This window comes from Fusarium proliferatum, assembly GCF_900067095.1.
Source record: "Fusarium proliferatum ET1 genome assembly, contig: FPRO_scaffold013, whole genome shotgun sequence".
Classification (NCBI taxonomy): Eukaryota; Fungi; Ascomycota; class Sordariomycetes; order Hypocreales; family Nectriaceae; genus Fusarium; species Fusarium proliferatum.
Genome location: NW_022194802.1, coordinates 1,265,544 through 1,282,177, shown reverse-complemented (window position 1 = coordinate 1,282,177; position 16,634 = coordinate 1,265,544). Strand labels below are relative to the sequence as shown.

Here is a 16,634-nt window from a genome sequence, read left to right as displayed (position 1 = left end):
GGACGTCTCAGACCACCATTAGACCACCCAACGATCACTTAATTCTATCTTCTTAAACGACAAGGCACAAAGCCAACACTGTTAATTAGGTGATATAATTTACCAACCACCGTCGGTTGCTGTTGAGCGGAACCTCAGAATAAAGGAGCCTCTAAACCCCAAAGCAAATTCTCCCAATCCATTCCCTCCAAGTCCATATTCAATCCCATGTCGCTCAGCTCTTGGACAGATGCTATGGCATCATTCGGTGTCGTGTCATTTGACAACATGGCAGTTGACGAGCTTGGTGTAGGTGGAAGATTTTCACATCTCACCGGTCTCTGCCTCTCCTTGCCCACTGGCAGCGTCACTTTATGCTTCTTCATCACCTGTGTCAATAGATCTTGTATGCGAGCCGTGGGTCTGGAAAGTTCTTTGGCCGCCTCCAATATGTCCCATGCTTCCAACAAGTCTTCTCGTCTTTGTTCTTTCTCGTCGGCATCGGTGCCTAGGCAGAAGTCCAAAATAAGAACAATGCTAGCGATGAATACACTATGCAAGACTAAACATAACCTGAGCCGTGTCGAGTTGAAAGTTGTAGCTTCCTTCTCGAGTTGGTGTTCTGTTTGTATGACCATGCGTGCTGAATCAAGACACACGCGCCGGGAGCGAGCATACGTAGGCTCGACTGCGCCACGGGCTAGATACGGGAGATGAAGTTTGCATCTTTGGCCATGGACAAAGACATTCATGACATGACGCTGAATAATCAGTCCTGGTCTTTTATGCGTTTCTGTAGGAGGTAGTTGCTGTAGGTCATCCGTATTAAACTTGAGGAACGGGGGCAGATCTTCAATGAATTGCTCGATGGCCGCATCAACCTCCAAAACAAGGTCGTATGAGTGGACATCTGGGTTTGAAGAATTTGTGAGAGGTACTCGGTCAGTGAAGTTGCGGACGACCTCAGCGAGCCGTACTCTCTGCAAGAAATAAGACATGTTGGTGGCACAATTTATTGGCTTTCCCACCAACTCTTGTCCTTCTACAAGATCTTCATCGTCGGCATTCAGAGGTTTTCTGACATTCATTTGCCTTGGATTGATCAGGTAGGTGCCTTCATGTGGGCCTGGAAATCGAGATATCATGCTGTAAACCATTAGATCAAACGCTATCTAGTTTTGGACATGGAGGTCTTACGCATCTGTACCAATGAGGTACCACCAAACTCGCCGAGCAGTCTCCATTTTGAGAGGACTGAGCTGGGGTATTTGCACCGAGGGCGGGTTGTGAGGGTGATCCAGTCGGTGCAGTCCGAGCTCACGGCAAATGGTGATGGAATTGAAAAAACAGTTTCGAGCTCTGGAAGAAACTCCTTCCAAGTTCAACAGGACGAAACTCACGATGATGAGGCCCTGAGCCATCTCGAGACCTATCTCCGACCTCCGCTGCGATGCATCGAATACATCAAAGGTTGATTTGAGCCATCCGAACGACTGGGTGTTTGCCTCTGTATAATCAGAGAAGAGAGACGTCATGTTGTTGTCTACTGCTGTCCATGCGTATGTGACGTTGGTGCAGACTGCAAGCATCAGGAGAACTGAGCACAGCGAAGCTTGTGTCCCCTTTTCAACGGCATCGTAGACCTCATCAACGAGTTTATACAGGCTTGGAGTGTGTACAACATGATGCATAAAAGTAATGACCGAGGTGTACTTGTGAACCAAAACCTTGGTTTCATGTCGTTGAGGCAACCAGATGCACCTTGTTGGTTCCAAAGAGAGAAAGCCTGAGGGGACACTTGAGTTTTGAAAGATGTAGCATGACGGCTGTGCAATTGAGCGTATAGGACATATGCGGAACACAATGTTGTCAACCAATACGGATTCCTAGATAGGTAACTTGTGTGAGTCGACTTGTTGAGTGGTGCCAAGAGTTTTGGACTTACCGATGGCTTTGGGCCAAGGCATGAACTCTCGAGCCAAAGAGCGTCAGCCGTCAAGTTCTGAACATTGATTGGCAAAGGTTGTAGAGGCTCCAGCTGTGTCCGGGGAGCAACATCACTGCCTTCCACACTCGAAGGGGCTGATGATATTGTTCGAGGGTTAGAGTGAAAGTCAGTCTCTTTGTTTCGTTCTGCGAGAAGAGCTTCCAGCCTCTCCAATCGCGAGAGAATGTCCGCCTCCTTGCCCTCAGAAGATGTTCCGCCTCCGCCTCCGCTTACACCTCCGCCTGCACGTTTGAAAACCGGCCGTGAAGACGGGCCTGTTGCCCGGGGTGGGTCTTGAGCCTGGCATTGAACTCCGCGGCTTGTGCAATTAGAACACGGAAATTCTCTACTGCAGCGCAACTTGCGCACACGGCAGAAGTTACAAGACACAGGACGCTGACGAGGCTGACGACCCATTGCTTCAGTTGTACTGTTCCGGTGGGTTTTTTTCTTGGCTTTGTTGTGAAGAATGAATAGGCAGTGATTAAGAACGGGCGAAAATGCCATTCCCCATGGAAACTCCGCGGAACATCCATGGCCCCGACCCCGACGCGGGACAAACTTATATCATTACTTCCTTACATTTGGGGTTGCTTATCCCTCCTATTTGTTGATTTGACTGAAACTATAGGTTCAGTATGATAAATCCTTCTGGATGAATAGCAAGGGCTGTAACTATTACCAATCCATACAATTATCGAGATTGGCTTGGATCATCTACACCCACTTCCCAATGACCCCGGGCCTCCAGATTGGTAGACCGGCCTCGATGTTAAGACACGGACATAAGCTGTTTGCCGTTGAGGCTCCCGGTCAAATGGCCTTCGTTTGTAGTATGCATTAGTGCCTCTAGGGAAGCTTTAGATCTGCTGGGGATCAAGCATATAATAACAGGCCCCTACCCAAACCATTCTGAACTCCTTTTAGACCCTCAGCCGTACACGAGCAACTTCTTGCCTCATGCTGTCCGTCGGAACTTTGACTATCGGTTGACCAGAACCTACTCACAAGTGTCGAATTACTCCCTCGAGCACATACAAGATAGCATGAAACACGCCGAAGTTGACGACCAGCTGGTCAGTGCTGCCACTCCAGCACCGATACCCGAAGAGGATCTCAAGAAGAGCGAAAGAGATCTTGAAGAGGGATCAACATCAGTCGAATTCGATGATCCTCCTTCCGACGACCCCAATGCTGTCAATTGGGACGGCCCCGACGACCCAGCCAACCCCCAGAATTGGTCAACCAAGAAGAAGACAATCAATGTCATCCTCGTCTCATCGGTTACATTCGTCACGTACAAACAGTTTATTTCCCTTCATGAAGCTCCCTCATCTAACATTTCCAGGCCACTTGCGTCTTCCATATTTGCACCAAGTATCGATCAAGTCATGAGAGAGTTCCACTCGACAAACGAGCAACTGGCATCGTTCATCGTCTCGGTATACCTTCTCGGCTACTGCTTTGGTCCTCTAGTCATCGCGCCCTTGTCTGAAATGTACGGCCGACTCCCACTGTACCACATCTGCAATGTTCTCTTCGTCGCTTTCACTGTGGCCTGCGCCAAGGCCCCTAACCTGGGGGGACTTATTGCATTCCGACTCCTTGCTGGTCTTGCTGGATCCTGCCCGCTGACAATCGGAGCTGGCTCGTTAGCTGATATGATCTCCAAGGAGAAGCGTGGAGCTGCCATGTCTTCGTGGGCTCTCGGACCTCTTTTTGGACCAGTAATTGGACCAATTGGTAAGTGAAACTTTAGGTTGAGTGGTGCCCAAAGCTGACAACTCCAGCTGGTGGATATCTTTCGGCAGCGAAGGGCTGGCGATGGTCTTTCTGGGTTGTTGCTATTGTTGTAAGTAAAATCTTATATCTATACTTGGATATTGAACCAAAGGCCGACGTTGACTATCGATAGGCTGGTGCTATCACGATTGTTGCTTTCATTTTTATGAGAGAAACATATGCGTACGCTCTTCTTGAGAAGAAGACCAAGAAGCTGCGCAAAGAAACAGGGAACACTAAGCTTCGGTCAATCCTTGACAATGGCACGACCACGGAGGAAGTCTTCCGTCTGGCCATTACGAGGCCTACTAAGATGCTTCTCTTCGCGCCCATCGTGTCGCTACTGTCATTTTACATGGCTCTGGTGTACGGGTATCTCTACCTCCTCTTCACAGCCATGCCATCACTCTTTGAAGGAGAATATCATTTCTCCAGCGGATCAGTTGGCCTGTCGTATATTGGTCTCGGAGTTGGCTCCTTAACAGGCCTTGTCATTTCTGGAGCATCAATAGACCGCTTTGCTCAGTATCTTACTAGCAAGAATGGTGGAGAGCCCAAGCCAGAGTATCGACTTCCGTTCATGGGGGGAGCCTGCTTCATCGTTCCGGCTGGATTATTTATGTTCGGATGGTCTGCTGAGAATAAAGACCACTGGATTGTGCCAATAATCGGTACTTCGTTCTTGGGATGTGGCATGATCATCGTATTTGTAAGTGCTCTACCTCTCCATGCTGCAACTCGATCTCAGCTTGCTGACTCTTGACGAGATGTGCATCTCCGTCTACCTGGTCGATGCCTACGTTCAGTATGCTGCGTCTGCCATTGCTGCAAGCACTGTACTTCGTTCGCTGGTTGGAGCATTATTACCTCTTGCAGGACGAAGTATGTACAAGAGCCTAGGTTATGGATGGGGAACCTCACTGCTAGGCTTCATTGCAGCTGCAGCAATCCCATTGCCGTTTGTATTCTACAAGTACGGCGAAAGGATTCGAAGAAAGAACTTGTTTGACGTCAAGTTCTAGATGAATAGACAATATGCGTATTTATGCTATGATTGTTAGCTGGCCAAATTGAAGCGAAGCACAAACTCAAATAGTAATCCGCAAAGAGGTCTTCACTCCTTGAACTTAGTAGGATATCTCACAGTAATATTTGATATAAAGTTATGTGGGGTCCTGTGTGGCACCTGATCAAGTATCTGTGGACTGCTGTTATTTTGCTGCAGGCAAATATTCCTTTACGGATTCTGTCTTTTGCCAAACACTACAAATCTTATTAGTGTCCGGATGGTAAGGACAGAGCACACATGACCGCCCTCTATCGTCACAATCTTCACCCACTACCACAACTGCTTCTCAACAACATCATATCATCATCACCCATCATCGTCGCGACATCTTACACCCTGCCATTTCCACCAACTCATCGGTACATCCCTATAACATTTGCATCATCAAAGGAGTAACAATAATAAAGAAACATCGGTGGAAAAATATTCCCCGCTCCTCACCACAATACTTGCAGCCTGTGATTGCCATATGAACGTGGGTGGTATGTGCTGACAGTCAAAGCATTGGCCTAAGCTTATCCAGGCTCCAGTTCTTGCGGCGAGGACTTTTCTTTGAGGCATCCGTAAAGCTCTCAAAGACTATAGTTGTCGTTGTGGTAGTGTTCGAAGTTTAGGTCTGTCATATCGTTTCCGCATAGTATCCTCCCTCTATCATATATTCAATAGTTGGCTCTCGATATTAAGATACTTTTAAGCCTGCACTATACGAGCTGAAGTCTACACCCAGGACGGTAGATGGCAGCCTTGTCCAGGGAAGCACTCTTTCATCCATTGCCTTATCATTCCAGCCTCATAGTTGGAGGTCTAAGGGGAAGGATATAACTGTATTCTAAGTTGGATATATCTTATGAAGACGAATAGGAAGACGCTAAGGAGGAGGCCATTATATGCTCGCGGAAATCTTTATTCAAATACTTAAAAATTCAGATATCCGGGAACATAACGCTGAAGTTTATTTGTATATTCGAAAACGCATGCCTCTTTTAGTTTGCTGACCATGCTAGTCTCTGTGTCATCTAAAGAGGAGTTACTATGCACCAAACGCCGGACTACTCTTAATGGCGAACAAAGAGAGGCAGCCGCATATCGAATTGCCGATATGGTTTCTGCAATGTTTGTAAATGGCGGTCATAACCGCATTTCTCATCGACTTTTAATGCCATGTGTGGTTTCTGCCAACAGCTTGAGATGTAATAGATCATTCAGCCGACGAGATAATGCATGTGGTAAACATTGGGAGATCCGCGTCAGAGTATACGTTTGACGTATCTCCTTAAGCCCCCCGAAGCTTGTAGTTCCATGCTAGAATGTAGTAGAGCTCTTTGCAAACCGCTTAGCTGATATAAGTAAATATACTATCTAGTTAGCTGTTAGGTCACTGGGACGGATTAGTATATTCTCAGTCTAGATAATCTCGGTAGCTATATATATGGCTTTTAAACTATTGACTTATCTATCTTAAGCTTCTACCACTATCCTATAGAACTTAATAGCAAATAGGTATACAGTCTAGAGAAGGAGAGAAAGCTTAAGACCTTTACCCTAAATAATACGAAGACTTAGGTAACTTAGTATAATCTTACAATAAGCCTTATATATATATTTCTAGGTTTGTTTAATATCTTAAATCAAGGTCCGATATTTCCTTGCTTCCCGAGGAGAGAAAACCCAGCCTCAGCCAGTCTAGTCTTCCATGCCTAGTCTGGGTCCCCTAGTTAAAAGATCACGTTACAACTCTCAGTGTTCCATTCCGATCTTTACATTCTTATCCAGGTCCCTCTAATTCTGAGGCTTTCTTCACTTCGGGACTCTCTATGTGAATCTCTGCTCATGCAGGCCGCTCTGCTGCTATTGAATTGGCAGCAACAGTCAGGGCAAACCATGAAAAGGCTTGAGTTGGCCAAGAGACGTCAGAAGAGCCTATCGTCAATCCAAATTAGCGAGACCTGGCGTCTTAAAACATCTTCTGAGAACCTCCATGGCCGCTAAAAGCGAGGAAGACAAAGAAGGCGAAAACCAGCAACGATGACGGCAAGGGACGACAGCAAGGGAAGGTCGTCAGTAGATGACAAGGCCGAATATAACGAGGAGGAGGAATTGTTCAGCTCTGATAGAAAGGTCAGGAGACCAGGAGGCCTCACCCAGAGTGGCAATCTTATTCCAATGCCTAACGCGTTCCCAACTGATCCTACACAGCATTTCAACTCACCATAATAACCCCGTCATGATGCCTACTGGGCTCCCTCAGAATGGCAGTCTTATTCCTATACCTGGCGGCTCCCTATGCCCCCTGGCCTCCTGGTTTACTCCGGGCCCCCAAACCGAGCCACGCAGGTAGACTCGACTCACCTCGATGAATGCCATGATTCAGAAGTGGCCGTGGAACTGCCCGTCCTCCCCAACCATGAACGCCGCCACTTCCTCAATGAGCTCCTAATCCCCCTATTATTACCCATATCCCAAACTGGAGCTTTGGAAGCATCTGGCCACCTGCTTCTAACGGATAATTACGATATTAGTCTTAAAACATGAGAGTGACTAGTAAAGTATTTTATAGTTTCTGCAACTATTAATATATCTTAAGAAAACCAAAGGCCCTCCCTATCTCCCCCCTGAAGCCTCAAGGGCTTATTGCGATCCAATCCATGAATCGTAGCTACGGGACAAGGATAACGCTGTCGATGCCCGTTAACAGAGCGACCGCCAGCAAAGGATAGCAAACCAAAGACGAACTCGGCCGCAAAATTCGCTCCTTCAGCACTGATTTTCAGCTGGCCTCCGGGCGTCCTGGCTAGTAGGAACCATTATGGGGTTATTATGGTGAGGTAGAGCCCCTATGGTAGTTAGATCAAGGCCCAGGAGGCCAGGAGGCACTCCCTGACCGGCAGCTCCTATAACAGATGCAAGAGCATCTTGGTACTACTGATATCCTATGCAGCAACAAGACCACCAGCAGCAGCAACAATCGTAACCAAATATATATATAACTATCACTACTAACATGAATCATCGACACAACCTATACAACCTCAGCTCAATCTATATCCAACTTCCCAAGTCTCTCAACACCAAGATAAATCAATCTCAGCAGAGTCACAGGCCCTAAGACAGACAATCAGGCCTTTGGCACATGCATTAACTGCATCTAGGAGTAAGGACGGGTCCAAGTCGCTTATGCATCATAGCCTGCGAATTCCCAAATGCATAGGGCGCCAGGATGCTGGATGTTTTTACGATAGCCTCGCTCCTTTCACGGCACTGGCGACCATCCAGCGGTGGAGGCCCGAGTTATTCCATTGTTATGTTCGAAAATGCTCCCAAACTGCTTTCGTTATCCTCGAAAGAGTGCAACCTAAGGCCACGCGCCTCTTCAAGGGATTCTTGAGTTCGAGATATAGATCGTAACGAAGTCTCTCAGCGGTAAGAGAAACCTGCCCCTTGTAGAAGGTCAAAACAGTGATCCGTCCTAAGTCAACAAAGCTAGGCGATAAAGGCCAGGCGATGTCAGAAGAGCCGATCGTTAATACATACACATTAGCGAGACTTGGCACCGCATAAGGTAATGAAGACATTGGCTGCTTTGTAGAAATAGGTGACATTATATGGGCCCCGTTCATTAAGCTCAAGTTTCTGATCAGCGCAAAAGCTGGCCGTAGACGTCGAGGGCTCGCTGGGCGATCTCAGTGACATGAACAGGATTGATGATGGCGAAGTTGAGAACATTGACCTCGGTGCTGAGCTGTATGCAGCCCTTTTCAGTAGTCTTGTGACACAAGTAACACTTAGTCTCATTATTATTGAACTGGATTCGATTCATTCGCGAATAGGATATGGCCTTAATCCTGTTTGGCAGCAAGATTGATAGAGGAGTGGGATGGTGGGAGGAGAACCAGATGCGCCTCAGACTGGGAGATCTTATAGAAAAGGTCGGTGATGTTATTTGAGCTCTGTGAAAGAAATAGGTACAGTAGTTTGGGGTGTAGATACTTGAAGTCGAGAACATTTTCTCCAGATAGGTCCGTCCAAAGACAGCGATCTCCTTCTCCCGTCCCTGCGGGCAATTGCTACCTAAGGTAGTTGCAAGTTTTAGGTGGCCGATTTAAATTTTGGCTGAGTTTTGTCAATTGTTCCTTGCAGCTTTTTTTCTTTCCCCCGTCTCATTCTCATTTGGAATTAATGACCTCGGCGGAGAGTCAAGATTCTTTTGCGCATCATTTGCAAATATTGGCTGAAAAGTGTAGAATCCTGTGTTTTACTGAGCATGACAATTTCGATAGAACTTGCAGCGAAACTAACCTCCAACCACACCGCAAAAGACAGTCAAAGCCAAAGGCAATGCTCTCTCGAAAACATGCATTTCGAGTATACTATGTCAGAAGGAAGCGATTAGGTTGTCTTGAAGTATTTCGGCCAACCCCTAGTTCTGAGCAAGTCTCAAACGTCGTTAAGCCAAGGGTACAGGTAGCCACCTCGGACTCGACCTTGACCTAAATAATTGGGACCACATTTATAGTGGACCGTCCACTGAAACTTTGTCAAAGCCCCAGGACCTCGCGTGTCTGTAAGCACTTACGCTCGTTCCCGACGCGTCTCCCAGTTTCCTCGACCGCGTTCCCCGCCACGCCCCAGCAATGAAATCAATTCAAGAGTTACGTACCTGCTGAACCGTGAACACCACGCTCGGTATTGATATTTCCACCTCCATCTCTCTACTAATTCAAGTCGTTTGAGCAAAAATCTCGCAACTCCATCATGCATGCGACAAGATAATGTCATATGGACAATGAGTAATTGGAAGGAACTGGGAGAAGTCCCTGATTCTGAGGAAGAAGATGGTTTCGAGAGCCAAGAATTACCGTCATTATCCACGATCACGCAGACGAATAAGATTATTTGTGAACGACCCAACAGTCAACAAGTTGACGCGGCCAACCATGAGGAGAAGGATCAAGATCGCGACATCTGGGATGTCCCCAGTTCCTCACAAGAGCTTACCCACCATGCTCTTTCAACTAAGACACCTGCTCGAATCTTAGAAGTAACGCCAAAGCAGCCCGAAAGACACGCATTTCCTCCTGATATCTACGATATTCAATCATCATCGCCTCTATCATCCATACACTCGGATGCTGACCTACCTGATATCAGCAGCCTTGACCTTGAACGACCGAATGTTACGCCCGAAGCTACGCTGTCGAATGAAGCCCAGGAAAACAATACGGCCAGTAATGGAACACCAAACATAGCGATTGAACGATCTTCACCGCCCCCAGCTCCCGAATTCGAGGACAACCGGAATACTGAGCATTCATCCTCGTCACTAGTCCTTGGAGATGACCATGCGATATCCATACCTGGACGAATTCTGGACACTATCTCCGAGAACCAGGCTGCCCAACAAGCTGCTATCCGTTACGAACGGTCATTTCGCCCTAGAAAGCCTATCCAAGAACGCCCTTATGCCATTGAATTGTCCCGCTATTCCAATACGCTCAAGAGCCATGGCGTCCGGCCAATCAGACTTGCAATGGAAGGAGAAAAACGACGTCGACAACAGGCTGAGCAAGATTCTTCGCAGGATAGGGACTTTGAAGATGATAGCCAAGGCTCAAACATACCGGAAGTATCTGATGAAAGCCAATTGAAGGGTTCTGAGGACTTCTTGGATGCCTTAGACACACTCGATCTTCCCTCACCTTCACCACCGAAGACGTCGCCAATGAACGATCGTGCTGGGCCCAGCAGTCAGGCAAGCTCGGCAGGCGATACAGAAAACACGAGCATGGCCGGTGATGATCTTCCAGCTTTACAAGACTTGCTGAGACAACCGATTACCACGACTTCGAGGCCGTCTGGAAAACGGAAATCGTCACCGTCTCGGTCTTCCACAAGGAAGCGCAAGAGATATGATATTGTGGATAGCGATCCCCTTGAACCTGCATCTGTTTTCAGACTTGGGCCTGGCACAACAGACTCACCCGCCGCAGCACGTAGTTCTAGACGACACGTCAATGAAGAGAAACATCAACGTGAGTCTTCGGAATCTTCATTAGTGTCAGCCAAACAGACCGAGTCATTTATGAGGTTGACACAGCGACCCACCATCTTCAATGTGAGTGACTCCGAGGATGAACTCGCTGGCCCTACCACCACCCAGCAGCTAGACCATGAAGATGCCGCATCTCAATCTGAATCCGACTCAGCCTCTGAGAGTGGCTCTGAGATTATCAACACGGTTGGCCGTCGCATTAGAGGAGTCCTTCCTGCATCTTGGCTACGGCTAGATCAGCAAGCTGGTCACAAGAAGGTCCCGAAAGACATTCATAAGCGAGCTGTTGCCTTTTCGCCCGAACGAGAAATAAGACGCGGTGTTGCACAGAGGCGTGTCGCCTCGTCACATTCTGTCACAAATTTTGAGATGTTCTTTGAAGACTCTGATGAAGATTCGCCAACACCTGCATCAGCCCTGCAACAGGAAACAACTGACAATGTATTCCACAACCAAACCCGCCTAACCATTGACGACGGGCCTATAACCATTTCAGAAATCCTGTCTGATGATGAGGGATCTGTGGTCGAGGACAACGCTATTGACCCTATGTTTACTGGACGGAAACGACAATTGAAGCTTGCGGACTCTTTTCGTGGCCCAGCAAAACGACACAAAACTTCCGATGCTCAACGGAAACAAGTAGCACCCAAGGAACCCCATCAGCCCAGAATTACTAGCATGCTCGCTGGGACTCGGGGCACTTCTGTGCCTGCACCTGAGCTTGTCAAGAAAAAGTACCGCCATCCTACATTGAAACCCAAGTCCAATGGAAAGAAACGGTCTACGAAGAACAAGCCGTATGCGCCACCTCGACTAAGTATTCTGGACGTTGTCGAAGCAGACGCACCAAGGTTTCTCAAGATTGCTGCGAGGTCTGCTACCCGGCGCCGAGACATGGGTCGGAGTAGTCCTGGTAAAAAGTTGATCAAACTTGCTACTAGAGAGGACCATATTGACGCGACATCTGTCTTGAATAACTGGAGGATCGGTTCGATCCCCCAACGCCAGTCGGTCACTGCTGCTCGAAAAGCCAAGAAAGCCAAAGCCAAACCGAACCCTAAGTACAGGGAAACGAAGCGACCTCTGCGTGAAACATCTGGGAATGGCTCTTCCATCCCAAGACGGATGCCATTGGCCCTAGGAGCATCTCGACGCCTGGTCAAACAAGTGAGCCAGGCAGGTTCAGTCAGGTATCAGCCAGACAGTACTCATGCAGAAACTCGAATGAGCCAGAACGGCCTTACTAGCACACCCTTGTCCCGTTCTGGCTCAGGAGTCGTGCGCCCGGCTCAACTGGAAACGGATGAAACAGACCAGACTAGTCGCTTCTTATTCAACGCAACCAAGAACCGTCTGGATCGTCTGTACCGGAAGCAACGTGGTGACCTTTCTGCTTCAAGCATCATGACCTTTGACCATGAGCCCGACACGTTTTACTCAGCTAGTCCACCTCCTGAACAAAATCCTGTGCCTCTCCGAGCCGTTGAGGAACCATCTCAAAACCTGAACAAATCGCGATTTCGGAAGAAGACCAAACCTCGACGCATTGATGTCGAAGCACCACAATTTAGTCGTGCGAATGATCCTATCCCCGTCGAGTTTGCCTCAATCTCAGAGCCTGCTCAGTCTATAGTGACGAATGAGGAGAAACTTCAAGGTTTGGGGCCGTATGGCACACAGTACACCCATCATTTTGAGACTTTCCCTCTAGATGCCCAAGTCTACTTCCACGAGTCAACTCTTATTGGAAGTGGTGTGTTTGAATCTGTATCGAGTGCCCCGAGTTGCCAACATCTACTGGAAACTCGACCACGGGTATCGTTGAGCTTTGGAGAGCAAATCCTCAGATGGGGCCGTTGGGACTCGCAAGTGTCCTCTGAGCTGGGTATGCTTCTCGATTCCATCGCAGACCAGCTCGAATACACATCAGTCAACAAACAAGCCCAAGACCCCAAATTTGTAAAGAGTGCTGCAGGGTTCATCATGAACTTCATGCTGAATTCTTTGAGCTTCACGGACCATACACAGGCGAAGTCTTTCATTGGGAGGGCGCTTGAGGCATTCCAGGGATTCAATAGCCGCATACAAGCGGTACTGGGACGTGGCGATAACACCACACAACATCAGTATCTATCTATTGCAGGCGTCTATGATTGCTTGCTTCTTGCCACGCTCTTTGTTCTGAGACTTTGCCAAAGTGAACCCTCTTTGGCGAGCGATCAATTTCAAATGGAGGATCTGGTGAAGGACTTGGCCAGAACTGCAATTATATCGCTCTCCAAGGCTGGGACGGACAACATAAAAAAAGTGTACAGTGACCTGAAGAACTCACGGTCACGAGAGCGAGGATTGAGAGATGATGTGCCTGCCATTCACTCCTGGCTTATTACCATGAAGACTCTGGAACATGCCCATATTCCTCGGGGCTCATTCTGGGATATTCTGTACGCCGTCATAGCCACGCCTGAGGTTTCAGAAAGCCTCGATGCGACGGAGCACGAGCGGTTGTGGAAAACCATGTTCCTTCTCCTCCCACTCACTGAGTTTAACGACAAAGGTATTGTTGCTACAGGTCGAAGGCATGATGCAGTTGTCGATGGCTGGGCATTACCACAAAGACTGCTCAAGAAAGTTTTCCAGGTTTACAAGAATAACCCACGGCAGTCACCAAGCTTCAACAGCTACTGTCGGGCACTCGTTGGCCGTTGCCACTATCTTGTTCAGCAATGGGGCTGGCACAAATGCGTAGCCGTGATTGGTGTCATCTTTGACTTCTTTGGCTCGCAGGACCTCGCTCATCTGCGCAATGAAGAGGTATTCGCTTCGCCCAAGTTTCTGGATGAGCTCTCAGGAAGCCCCTCATTGTCTGTTGATAAGGCCGACAAGTGCTTCCACATCTTTCTCAAGCTCGTTGCCTTGAGTATCAAGAAGTTAGGCGCCGCTGGCTCGTTGAAAGACATCCGGAACCTGATAGCCCGGACAATGCCAAACCACAACCGGCAACTCCTAAAGGAGCAGACGATCCAGGAGCGTGATTTGGCTGCGTTACGAAACCACCATGATCTGCTCTGCACCCTTTTCTGGGCCTCGCCGGCAGAACTTCGCCCAGGCGCCCATTTGATCGAGCGACTTGTCGCCCCAGCAAGCTCCCACAAAGAGGCGTGCTTAATCAATGTCAGAGCCTGGAACCAGTTGGCCAGGTTTATCATCGCGTCCGGAGAAGCTACGACAGCTTTAAGGCCGTTCACACAGTGGCGGAACAGCTTTTTCCAGTCCATGATGCAACAGTTTGACTCCATACAGTCTGATATGCAACAGCAAATCTTGGCAATGTCTAAAGATGCCAGTCACACAATCGACCCAGACTTGATCAATGCCGTGGTGACCATGAATAAAAAGGCTACAATGGACGTACTACATGTCTCGGTGGCAGCATCATTAGATGTTATGAGGCATGCACCTAATTTGGAGGCTGCCACGTTTGCCCTGAACACACTGCAACTACAGCAAGTCTTCCGGCGATCCAGTGCATATCCCTTAGAGCTCGACTGGTCTATTCTCCGTTCTTCCCTATCCACCTTGGAAGTTTTCCTCGCCCGTGTTGATGAGTTCAAGGATGACGAAGACAGTCAACAGAGCGAGAGCCAAATCTTGAACTCAGCTCAAGCGGACGATGCTTTCTTGGTAATTGATCACGACCTATCCAAAGCCTACTTCTCAATGGCAAGATGCATTCTCTCCTCACAGGGAGAAGTTGGCGAATCCCCTTCTGAAGCTGTGCAGAGATCCCAGTGCACTGAGCAGGTCATAATCTTGACAGCCCAGCTTGTAGTAAGGTTCATTACTGGTGGACTGTTGCGCCTTGCCGATATGTTCAGACCGGGAAAATATAGCCTGTTCGAGGAGGTTCCAGCCAAACTTAACCTCGACCAACGACAACATCTTGTCTTATTCTTAACCACGCTCCTTAAGCACAACTTTGATGATTTTAGCGAGGCAAACCTTTCTCTTTCAGAGGTCTGGGCTCTATCAATTGTCAAGCCAAGACCATACCTATCGTACGAAAACCAGTTTGCGGAGCAGTTGCTGCGAAAGCAGAAAGAATTTGTCCCAGATGCAGTCGTTGGACTTGCTATTAACCCGGACTACAACACAAACCGAGACCTCTTCGAATTCCTCATAACGTGGATGCGCAAGTCTTTGCGAGATGCTGGACCAGCGCTCAAGAAGATCATCGTGTCAGAACACTCCAAGACCCTCAAGTTGGTGATGCAGCAAATCATCGGAGATTTGCGGACGATGTCTCACGATGCCTCTGAACATTCTAGCTATGTGGTCTTTGTTCGGGATATCATTGCGCTTATTAGAGCTCACGGCTCTGATATTTGCACAGTCGACAAGTATTTCTATCAGATCAGTAAGGAGTATTCGCCGTCTATCCAGGACCCGCAACTGCAAGTGGCTGGCATGATGTCTTACGGGCTACGGCTGAGCGAAGGGGACACCAAGGTCATCCACCAGGTATTCTTCTTCCTCTCTAACAACTTCAAGATTGCGCTTAAAGACAACAAGCTTCAAGGCGAAGTTGAGCTTTTGTGCCGCGGAATGGAGAACCCGGGCATTCTATCTTTCATTCTGAACAAGATGCTACCAGCGATTGTCAAGACTGCAACCGTAGAAAGCTCGATATTCCCCATGGTTGAAGTTTATGCAGGAGCACTGCGAGTTTTCTTCACCCGCGATGTAATTCCTCGAGAGTTGGCAGAAGGCGAACTGCCGCATGTGGTTGTTCTTTTACGTGCCATTGCCGACTTCTTTGATCGACTCAGTAAAAAAGACGGACATCTCCGGGCCGAGGAAGTCCATCTGGTTACACAGCTGTTGTCATTGTCAAACAGCTTATGGCCTCCTCTATATGGCTTGTCACTTTCTGGTATATCTTGTGGTTCTTGGACAGATACTGTGCAAGTTCTCAAGCATGTGAGGAACGGGTTGTCAAGGGCCGAAACATATATCTCTGACATGGTCGATCTTGAAGACTATTCTGTCAGAGCAGAAACCCTCCTATCCGGCTTTCGGCAGCAAAGCATGGCGTCCCCACAGAATGGTGATGGTGTCAGAAGCTTCACGGATAATCTCCTCAACGACGTTCGGAAAATCTGGGTCAATACTGGAACAAGAATCACCATTCAAGCTCCTGGAAGAGGTTTCACACAAACGCAATCTAACCAAGGAACACCTGTACCAATATGGAATGCAGAGGTCTTGGTGACTGTCTTGTACGGGGAGTTGAGGACATGGACTCATTGGTGGAATAAAGTGTTTGGCAAGGAGCCAGAACAAGTAGACTTGATTGAACCTGTCTTGTTTTAATCAGCATAGCAACGGCGTTGGGTTTACAAATGTTTGCGGATTATGGATTGGATCGCATAGGGGATTTTGCATGTGGTTTCGTTTCTCGGAATGAATAGAGTCTGTGAGACGATATATATATATATGTATATATATATATGTCTTTATGTATATGTACCCGTGGAATTGACCTTGTGGAATATGTTTTCGTGACTGTTTACCATGTAAGAAAATGAAAAAGTTGTGGCAGGTAGGTAGTTATATAAGTGACTGACTACCTACGACCTAGGTATGCCTGTATGTGATGGTCGGCCGTCGGGTAATTCCACGAGTGACGTATCTTGGACCGTGCGACGCGCCAAACGCGTCTCCCCGATAAGCTCATTTATGCGTATCTCGAAGACTTCGTGAGC

General features: G+C 48.0%; 4 protein-coding genes across 4 annotated transcripts; 2 read left to right on the top strand and 2 right to left on the bottom strand.

Moving 5' to 3' along the window:
• Positions 1 to 134: 134 nt before the first annotated feature.
• Positions 135 to 2,383, bottom strand: FPRO_13056 (uncharacterized protein; the record flags this gene model as incomplete). The annotated part of the gene is made up of 3 exons (XM_031223640.1): positions 135 to 1,125; positions 1,177 to 1,865; positions 1,925 to 2,383. 3 exons carry the CDS (start codon positions 2,381 to 2,383, stop codon positions 135 to 137), a joined length of 2,139 nt encoding a protein of 712 aa, XP_031088979.1.
• Positions 2,384 to 3,012: 629 nt separating this feature from the next.
• FPRO_13055 (uncharacterized protein) lies at positions 3,013 to 4,770 on the top strand (the record flags this gene model as incomplete). Its single annotated transcript, XM_031223639.1, has 5 exons — positions 3,013 to 3,263; positions 3,315 to 3,709; positions 3,757 to 3,818; positions 3,882 to 4,457; positions 4,516 to 4,770. The coding sequence occupies 5 exons, from the start codon at positions 3,013 to 3,015 to the stop codon at positions 4,768 to 4,770; spliced, it is 1,539 nt and encodes a 512-aa protein (XP_031088978.1).
• A 3,681-nt stretch (positions 4,771 to 8,451) lies between these two features.
• On the bottom strand, positions 8,452 to 9,174 carry FPRO_13054 (uncharacterized protein; the record flags this gene model as incomplete). The annotated part of the gene is made up of 2 exons (XM_031223638.1): positions 8,452 to 8,885; positions 9,114 to 9,174. The coding sequence occupies 2 exons, from the start codon at positions 9,172 to 9,174 to the stop codon at positions 8,452 to 8,454; spliced, it is 495 nt and encodes a 164-aa protein (XP_031088977.1).
• Positions 9,175 to 9,600: 426 nt separating this feature from the next.
• FPRO_13053 (uncharacterized protein) lies at positions 9,601 to 16,242 on the top strand (the record flags this gene model as incomplete). The annotated part of the gene is made up of 1 exon (XM_031223637.1): positions 9,601 to 16,242. The coding sequence occupies one exon, from the start codon at positions 9,601 to 9,603 to the stop codon at positions 16,240 to 16,242; it is 6,642 nt and encodes a 2,213-aa protein (XP_031088976.1).
• Between the last annotated feature and the right edge of the window lie 392 nt (positions 16,243 to 16,634).